At 67.1% G+C, this 8,204-nt stretch overlaps 2 protein-coding genes across 2 annotated transcripts; both read left to right on the top strand.

Moving 5' to 3' along the window:
* The first annotated feature begins 1,205 nt into the window (after positions 1-1,205).
* TMUB1 (transmembrane and ubiquitin like domain containing 1) lies at positions 1,206-3,408 on the top strand. Its single transcript, XM_007536621.3, has 3 exons — positions 1,206-1,340; positions 1,979-2,397; positions 2,639-3,408. Exons 2-3 carry the CDS (start codon positions 2,000-2,002, stop codon positions 2,988-2,990), a joined length of 750 nt encoding a protein of 249 aa, XP_007536683.1. The 5' UTR covers positions 1,206-1,340; positions 1,979-1,999; the 3' UTR covers positions 2,991-3,408.
* A 357-nt stretch (positions 3,409-3,765) lies between these two features.
* FASTK (Fas activated serine/threonine kinase) lies at positions 3,766-8,189 on the top strand. The gene is made up of 10 exons (XM_007536622.3): positions 3,766-3,919; positions 4,603-5,025; positions 5,883-6,077; positions 6,606-6,745; positions 6,902-7,115; positions 7,187-7,346; positions 7,444-7,535; positions 7,617-7,728; positions 7,807-7,921; positions 7,997-8,189. The coding sequence occupies exons 1-10, from the start codon at positions 3,838-3,840 to the stop codon at positions 8,102-8,104; spliced, it is 1,641 nt and encodes a 546-aa protein (XP_007536684.2). The 5' UTR covers positions 3,766-3,837; the 3' UTR covers positions 8,105-8,189.
* The last annotated feature ends 15 nt before the right edge of the window (positions 8,190-8,204 follow it).

The raw sequence follows: 8,204 nt of genomic DNA, 5'->3' as shown, positions 1-8,204 counted from the left end.
TTCTTTTGTTGCCATAACACCTTCCAGGATTCTCTGAGTTCTGTGTGTGACATACCTGGTGAACTTTCTCTGGCCCTAAAACAAAAACAAAAACGGGACTGGGTGGTGGCGCACCTGGTTGAGCGCACATGTCACAGGGCTCAAGGACCCAGGTTGAGCCTCCAGTCCCCACCTGCATGGGGAAAGCTTCACAAGCCGTGAAGCAGGTCTGCAGGTGTCTCCGTTTCTCTCTCCTCTCTGTCTCCTCTACCCTCTCAATTTCTGGCTGTCTCTATCCAACAAAAAAAGATTAAAAAACAAAAAAACAAAAAACGCACTTAATGTCTTCCCTTACCACTGCTTTGGGAGTCATGCGGTAAGCACATGTTTTAAGATCCGATAGCACGGCCAAGGTCACATGGCTAGTAAGGACAGGATGAGGGCTCAGCTTTGCTGTCAGGTTCTAAAGTCCACGCTTGGGGGCTGGGCAGTGACGCATCTGCTACAGCACACACATTAGCAGGCGCAAGGACCTGAGTTCAAGTCCCCGGTTAGTCTCTGCCTGCAGAGGGGACGCTTCACAAACAAACAAACAAAAAAGGAGTCGGGCGGTAGCGCAGCGGGTTAAGCGCAGGTGGCGCAAAGCACAAGGACCGGCATAAGGATCCCGGTTCGAACCCCGGCTCCCCACCTGCAGGGGAGTCGCTTCACAGGTGGTGAAGCAGGTCTGCAGGTGTCTATCTTTCTCTCCCCCTCTCTGTCTTCCCCTCCTCTCTCCATTTCTCTCTGTCCTATCCAACAATGACAACAACAATAATAACTACAACAATAAAACAACAAGGGCAACAAAAGGGAATAAATAAATAAATAAAATAAATATTAAAAAAAAAGTCGATGCGAAATAGCTCACTTGGATAGTGATCTGTTTTAATATAATATAAATGTGTATACATACTTTATTTCCAAAGTTCTTTCTCCCAAGACCCTGAATCTCCGCATCTCTGGTTGATGCTCTGGCTGATCTGGGCTCTTAAGGTGACACACGCCCCCAGTGCGCTGCCCACTCGCGGGGCGGAACAGAGGTCGACCTGAGCCGCACGTGGCGGTAGGGGGCGGGCCTGAATGGACTACAAACCCCAGAGTGCCCCGCGCGACCGCCCATTCTCCGAGGCCTGGAAGCGGCCGCCGCGAGCCGCACGTGGCTGCAGGAGGCGGGGCCTGTTTTGGACTACAAATCCCACCGTGCACCGCGCGCGCGGCGGGTGGGTTGTGGGCGCGCTTGCAGGTGCTACCAGCTCGCGGCCGCCCGCCCGCCCGCCCGGAAGTGTCCGCAGCCGCGATGGAGCTGCGGGAGCCGGGCGGTGAGTTCCTGTGCTCGCTCGCCCGGGGCTGGAAGGGTGCTGGGGCGCGGGGTGGACCAGCCGCAGCTCAGCTGCCCGGGGCGGGGGGTCCCGGCGGGAGAGGCTCCCCGGAGTGGCCCGGGCAGAGGAGCGGGCGGAGTGGCACCCCTGGGAGCCTCTTGATGACCAGGGGCCGGGGTTTGGCGTGGGGTGCCCAGGGAGGCTGCCCGGTGCCCGCGGGGTGGGGCTTGGGAAATGCTAAATAGTAACGGGGTGGGAGGGGGCGGCATGCATGTCCTTGCCCATCCCACTGGGGAAACTTTAGGGATAGAGGAGTAGGTCAGCTGGGGGTGGGGGGGAGCGCGTAAACTTCGGGATGGAGCAGAATAAGGAGAATAAGCGCGCTTCGGGGTGAAGTTTGGGAAGTGTGGGCTTTGGGGGCAGGTGGGTGGGAAGGTCAAGGCTGTAATCTCAGGGGTGAAGCTTGGGCGGCCTAGAACTCGGGTGACACTAAGTCAGGAGCTGGCATTAGCTGGTGGGAAGGAGACGGCCCTGAGTGGGGTTTGGGGAAGGGGCAGAGGAGCTGGCGGGGGACACGCTGGCGGGGCGCCGCAGCCCTGGGTGAGAACCAGCCGCTCCCCGCGTCTCTGCCTTTCCAGCTCGGTAGCCTGGCCGCTGCCATGGCCCTGATTGAAGGAGTGGGTGATGAGGTGACGGTCCTTTTCGTGGTGCTCACCTGCCTGCTGGCGATGGCCCTCGCCTGGGTCTCCACCCACACAACCGAGGGCCCCCAGCCGCCGCTGCCCCAGCCGCCGGAGACCCCGGCGCCAGCACAGCCAGCAGAAGCCATGGCAGGGGGTGACAGCGTCCGAGGGGAGGCGCCGGGAGCAGAGACCACCAGCCTGAGACACAGAGGTTTGACCACACAGCCACCGGGGCCGGGCACGGGGCAGCCCGCCATGCCACCCCCAGCCCCGGACTCCCCCCAAGAGCCCCTGGTGCTTCGGCTGAAGTTCCTCAACGATTCGGAGCAGGTGGCCAGGGCCTGGCCCCACGACACCGTGGGCTCCCTGAAAAGGTACGTCATGCCCACGGGGTACCCCCAATTGAAAGGATCCTCAGAAATAGGGCTCCTGTTGTCAGACAGGGACCAGCACCCCAAATGCTTGCGCAGCACTTGGCTCCCCTGATGTATCTGGAGATGGCCCCCTTGCTGCCTCGATGGGGGTGGGTGGCAGGGAGGGTTTTTTTTTGGGGGGGGGGCGAGGGACTAGGGTTGCCTGAGGCCTGCTCTCTCACCCAGGGTCCTCTCTCCCCAGGACCCAGTTTCCCGGGCGGGAGCAGCAGGTCCGGCTCATCTACCAAGGGCAGCTGCTGGCCGACGACTCGCAGACCCTGGGCAGCCTGCACCTGCCCCCCAGCTGCGTCCTCCACTGCCACATATCCACTCGGACGGGCCCCCCGCACGCCCCTTGTCCGCCCGGGGCCGAGCCCAACCCCTCCGGGCTGGAGGTTGGCAGCCTACTGCTGCCCCTGCTTCTGCTGCTGCTGCTGCTGCTGTGGTACTGTCAGATCCAGTACCGGCCCTTCTTCCCGCTGACCGCCACCGTGGGGCTGGCCGGCTTCACCCTGCTGCTCAGCCTGCTGGCCTTCGCCATGTACCGTCCGTAGTGCCTCCCCGTGCCCTGGGCACCACGGGGCCCTGCTCCCCGCGCCACAGGGACAGCTGCTGCCTGCCGAGGCCCGCGTCTCCGTCCTGCCTCTTCTCGCTGCCCTGGAGCCCTGCCCTGCGCCGGAGAGTCCCTCCCTGTGACCTGCACGGCTCGGGGCCACCTCCCCGGGCTGCCTGCCCGCAGGCCCCACTGACCGAGGCCTCCTTGGGGCCAGACAGCTGTTGTCGCTGCCTGGGCCCTGGGCAGAGCCGGGCCACGCCCCTGGGCCATGCCAAGGGCTCGGGCTGAAGACTCTGCCACCTCTAGACTCTCAGGTGCCCTTGGAATGATTGGGGGGCCCCGGGGGCAAGTGGTGAAGGGGCGTTGGGAGGGGCTTCTCTGCAATCCGAGCGGATTAAAGAACTGTGAAGTTTTCACTCTTGGCGTGTGTGTGTGTGTGTGTGTGTGTGTGTGTGTGTGTGTCTGCCTGCCTGTCTGCATGGGCGCCGCTGCCCTGGGCTGATCTGGGGCTCCTGGGCAGGGGTGCTGAGAGGGGCTTCTCTGGACCACCTGCAAACTGACGAGCTATCAAGCTTTCATTCTTGGTACGGGTCTGCGCGTGGAGGGGCGGGGAGAGGGGGGGCCGGGACCCAGGAGGGGGAGCCCCGAGGGGCGGGGACTGGCCCTGCCCCGCCCGCTCGGCCCCCGCCCCCAGGTGCGCGCGCAGCTCTCCGGCCGCGGGGGGCGGGGCCGCGCGCGGGGTTTGCCGGGAGCCACGTCAGAAGCGGGCGCGACCCGAGCCGCGACTGGCGGTCGGGCGGGGCCGCCGGGGCTGCTGGGAAGGTGGCGGACTCGGCGGCCCGCTGATGAGGAGGCCGTGGGGGGAGCTCGGCTCCCGGGTCCCGAGAGCGAGCGAGGGAGCGGCCTGCGCGGGTCCGAGGCAGCCATGTAGGGGCGGCGCCTGCGGGGGACGGCGCGAGGCGGGAGGGCCGGCGTGCCCCCTGGTGTCCCGGGCCGGGGGTGCGGGGTCCCGGTGCTGCCCCCTGGGCGCCGCCTCCACCGGGCTGGGGGCCGCGACAGGTGGACTGAGCCCCGGCCAAGGTCACCGTGGCGCCCGACATGGACGTCTGGACCCCCCCGGAGGGGCGCCCCGGCTCCCCACAGTCGTGACCCCAGCCCCCGAGAGCCCCCCACATTCTCCCTGTGCGCCCCCACCCCCCTGACCCGCGGGGTGACCCCGAGCGCCCCCACCGTCTCCTTGGCCCAGGGTGACCCCGGGCGCCCACACTGTCTCCTTGGCCCAGGGTGACCCCGAGCGCCCCCACCCTGACCCACTGGGTGCCCCCGAGCGCCCCCCATATTCTCCCTGTACGCCCCCACCCCCACTGACCCGCGGGGTCTCCCCGGGCGCCCCCCACTGTCTCCCCGGCCAGGGTGTCCCCGGGCGCGCCCACCTTCTCCCCCCACCCCCCCGAGTGCCCCCACTTCTCCCCGGCCCCCGGGCGACATGCCACCTGTTTCCAAGGCCGGAGGGGCGGGGTGCCCCAACTTCCCGGTAGGCAGCAGGCCTGATCCCCGCTTCGAAGCCAACCTCACCCCTTTTCTCTGCGCCCCCCACCCCCACCCCCCAGGGTCTCCATCACCCAATTCCATGCTTCGAGTCTTGCTCTCCGCCCCGGCTTCCACAGCTCGGCTGTCCAGCCTGTTGCTCTTCCCGCCGGTGCAGCCCTGCTGCCTGGGCCCCGGCAGGTGGGGAGACCGGCCTCCTGGAGGGGGGCCCCCCGCAGGCCCAGCGCAGGGGCTGCAGAGGCTTCTGGAGCAGGCCCGGAGCCCCGGGGAGCTGCTGCGCTGGCTGGGCCAGAACCCCAGCAAGGTACGGGCCCACCACTACCCCGTGGCGCTGCGGCGGCTGGGCCAGCTCATGGGGGCCCGGCCGCGACCCCCGCCCGTGGAGCCCTCCACCCTGCAGGACCTGAGTCGCCTCATCATCCGGCACTGCCCCGCCTTCGACACCCAGACCATCCACGTGTGTCTGCACCTCGCCGCCTTACTGGGTGAGGAGGGGGAGCAGGGGGAGCCCCAGAGCAGGGAAGGGGGGGACTCGCGGGCCTGCAGTAGTTCTAATACCGGAACTCGGGTTCGAGCCCCGGCTCCCCAGCTGCAGGGGGGTCCCTTCACAAGTGGTGAAGCAGGTCTGCAGGTGTCTCTCGTGCTCTCTCCCTCTGTCTTCTCCCCTCACAATTTCTCTCTGTCCTATCGAATAAAACAGGAAAAAAAGGTAAAAATGGGGAGCCGGGCAGTGGCGCAGAGGGTTAAGCGCACACGCGAAGCGCAAGGACCGGCCTAAGGATCCGGGTTCGAGCCCCCCCCCCCCACCTGCAGGGGGTCACTTCACAGGCGGTGAAGCAGGTCTGTGGGTGTCTTTCTCTCCCCCTCTCTCTTCCTCTCCTCTCTCCATTTCTCTCTTTCCTAAACAGCAACAATGACAGCAGCAGGAACAACGACGATAAACAACAAAGGCAACAAAAGGGAAAAAAAAAATTTTTTTTAAGTGAAAATGGCCGCCTGGCACAGTGGGTTTGTAGTACTGACCCTGAGCCCCAGCGATAACCCTGGTGACAAAAAAAAAAAAAAGAGAGACCTCTTGCGGCTCACCTGGAGGGGCGCACCCCAAAGCAGACCTCGAGGACAGCAGAAGCCCAGCAGCCCTTAGGCCGGTTTGGCCAGGGCTCCCCCCCCTCCAGAGCAGCCTGCATTTGCCGCCTCGGCCTGGGCCTCCCCACACGCTGCTCTGCCTGCCACCCTGCGCTCAGGGCGCCTCCCATCGTGCCAGGGCCCCGATTACCCGTCCAGGCGGTGGGGACGGGCATGGCGTCCACTGCCTGGGTCTGAAACGTCCTCTACCCCTCAGGGTTCCCAGCTGAGGGGTCCCTGGTGCGCACCCTGGAGCAGCAGCGCAGGTCCCGGCTCCCGCCGAAGCCGAAGCCGCCGCCGCCGCCGCCGCCGCCCCCTCCGAAGCTGAGCCGGCAAGATGGGCTGGAAGCTGCCCTGAGCTGCCCCCGCTTCGCGAGGTCCCCACAGCAGACTCTCATCCGCAGCCTGGCAGGTGCTTCGGGGGAAGGGGGCGTGGCTGGGTGCGGGCCCGGGCCAAGGGTGCAGTGTCTGGGGGACGAGTCTGGGTCAAGAGGGCGTGGCTGGGGGAGAGTCTGGGCCAAGAGGACGTGGCTGGGGGCGGCGAGTCTGGGCCAAGAGGGCGTGGCTGGGGGCGGGTCTTGGTAAAGAGGGCGTGGCTGGGGCGAGTCTGGGCCAAGAGGGCGTGGCTGGGGCGAGTCTGGGCCAAGAGGGCGTGGCTGGGGCGAGTCTGGGCCAAGAGGGCGTGGCTGGGGCGAGTCTGGGCCAAGAGGGCGTGGCTGGGGGCGAGTCTGGGCCAAGAGGGCGTGGCTGGGGCGGGCCTTGGTCAAGAGGGCGTGGCTGGGGCGAGTCTGGGCCAAGGGGCGTGGCTGGGGGGCGGGCCTTGGTCAAGGGTGTGGTTGGGCCAAGAGGGCGTGGCGGTAGGGCGGGCTTGGGCCGAGGGGGGCGTGGCTGGGGGCTGGCCGGGGTCGGGGGGTGCGGCTTGACCGGCGGTTCTCTGCAGAGGCCAGGCCGGAGGAACTGACACCCCACGTGATGGTGCTCCTGGCCCAGCACCTGGCCAGGCACCGGCTGCGGGAGCCGCAGCTTCTGGAAGCCATCGCCCACTTCCTGGTGACCCAGGAGGACCAGCTCAGCAGCAAGGTGGGGGCGCCGGCCCCGGGAACTAGCTCTGCAGGGCTCCCCAAGTTTCTCCTCCCTTTAGCTTCTCCAGGTCGAAGGGCCCAACCCCGCGGCCGGGCGTCCCCTGAGCAGGGCCGGGGGTCCTGGGCGGCTGGGTGACTGCCCACGTTCCCCCAGGTGGTGCAGAAGCTGGTCCTGCCTTTTGGGCGGCTCAACTACGTGCCGCTGGAGCAGCGGTTCACGCCGTGCCTTGAGAGGATCCTGGCCCGGGAGGCGGACGCGGCGCCCCTGGCCACCGCCAACATCCTCATGTCGCTCTGCCAGCTGCAGCGCCTGCCCCCGCGGGCCCTACACCTGGTCTTCTCCCCCGCCTTCATCAACCACGTCAGCGGTGCGTGCGGTGCCCCAGGGAGCCCCGTGGTTTGTGGCGGTCCCTCTCAAGCCCCGACCCCCTCCCCACAGGCACCCCTCATGCTGTCATCCTGCGGCGCTACCTCTCCCTGCTGGATGTGGCCGTGGAGCTGGAGCTGGCAGGCTACCAAGGCCCCCGCCTCCCGCGCCGGCAGCAAGTGCCCGTGTTCCCCCAGCCCCTCATCACTGACCGTGCCCGCTGCAAGTACAGGTGGCCGGGGCCAGGGGGACGGGCCTGGCGCCCCTAGCCGTCACGCAGGAACCCAGAGGGTGGGGGTTGACAGCTAGGATCCCCCCTCTCCCCCCAGTCACAAGGACATGGTCGCTGAAGGGCTGCGCCAGCTGCTGGGGGAAGAGAGGTACCTGCAGGACCTGACGGTGCCCCCCGGCTACTGCACAGGTGAGGCTGGGCAGCGGGAGGGACCCCTGGGTGGTGGTGGGGTCAGGCCAGACCCCGCAGCTGCCCGGCCCTCCCCCACAGACTTCCTGCTATGCGTGAGCAGCTCTGGGGCCGTGCTCCCCACGAGGACGCAGGAACCCTTCCTGCCCTACCCTCCCCGGACCCAGGCCACCACCGGGGACCCTGTCCAGAGGTAAGGGGGTGTGTGTGTGGGGGCGCCCCCCCCCGGGGGGCTGCAGCCCGAGCCCCACGTCCTCCGGATGCCCCGCAGGGTGGTGCTGATGCTGCGTGAACGCTGGCACTTCTGCCGCGACAGCCGCGTGCTGCTGGGCTCCCGGGCGCTACGAGAGCGCCACCTGGGCCTCATAGGCTACCAGCTGCTGCCGGTGAGCCGCCCGCACGCCCGCCCGCACGCCGTGCCCCGCGCCCGCCCCGTGCTCACCGCTGCCCTCTCCCCACAGCTGCCCTTCGAGGAGCTGGAGTCCCAGCGCGGCCTGCCCCAGCTCAAGAACTACCTGAGGCGAAAGCTGCAGGCCCTGGGCCTCCACTGGGGGCCGGAGGGGGGCTGAGGGCGCCCCCTCCCCCACGGGGGTGGACACTTGCACTTTGGACCCTCAGTTTCCGTTTCCCCAATAAAGTTCCTGCATCTCCGTGTCACACACCTCGATT

The sequence above is a fragment of the Erinaceus europaeus genome, chromosome 8 (assembly GCF_950295315.1).
Source record: "Erinaceus europaeus chromosome 8, mEriEur2.1, whole genome shotgun sequence".
Lineage (NCBI taxonomy): Eukaryota > Metazoa > Chordata > Mammalia > Eulipotyphla > Erinaceidae > Erinaceus > Erinaceus europaeus.
Note: the sequence above shows the minus strand (reverse complement) of the source record. Positions and strands in the feature narration are given on the sequence as shown.

What these genes read in the sequence shown, in the direction of transcription:
- TMUB1 (XM_007536621.3), top strand. Translation starts at nt 2,000, where the DNA reads ATGGCCCTGATTGAAGGAGTGGGTGATGAGGTGACGGTCCTTTTCGTG. An exon ending in ACCGTGGGCTCCCTGAAAAG is followed by an intron (nt 2,398 to 2,638) that starts GTACGTCATGCC and finishes CTCTCTCCCCAG; the next exon opens with GACCCAGTTTCCCGGGCGGG.
- FASTK (XM_007536622.3), top strand. Translation starts at nt 3,838, where the DNA reads ATGAGGAGGCCGTGGGGGGAGCTCGGCTCCCGGGTCCCGAGAGCGAGC. An exon ending in TCTCATCCGCAGCCTGGCAG is followed by an intron (nt 6,078 to 6,605) that starts GTGCTTCGGGGG and finishes GGTTCTCTGCAG; the next exon opens with AGGCCAGGCCGGAGGAACTG. An exon ending in ACCGGGGACCCTGTCCAGAG is followed by an intron (nt 7,729 to 7,806) that starts GTAAGGGGGTGT and finishes GATGCCCCGCAG; the next exon opens with GGTGGTGCTGATGCTGCGTG.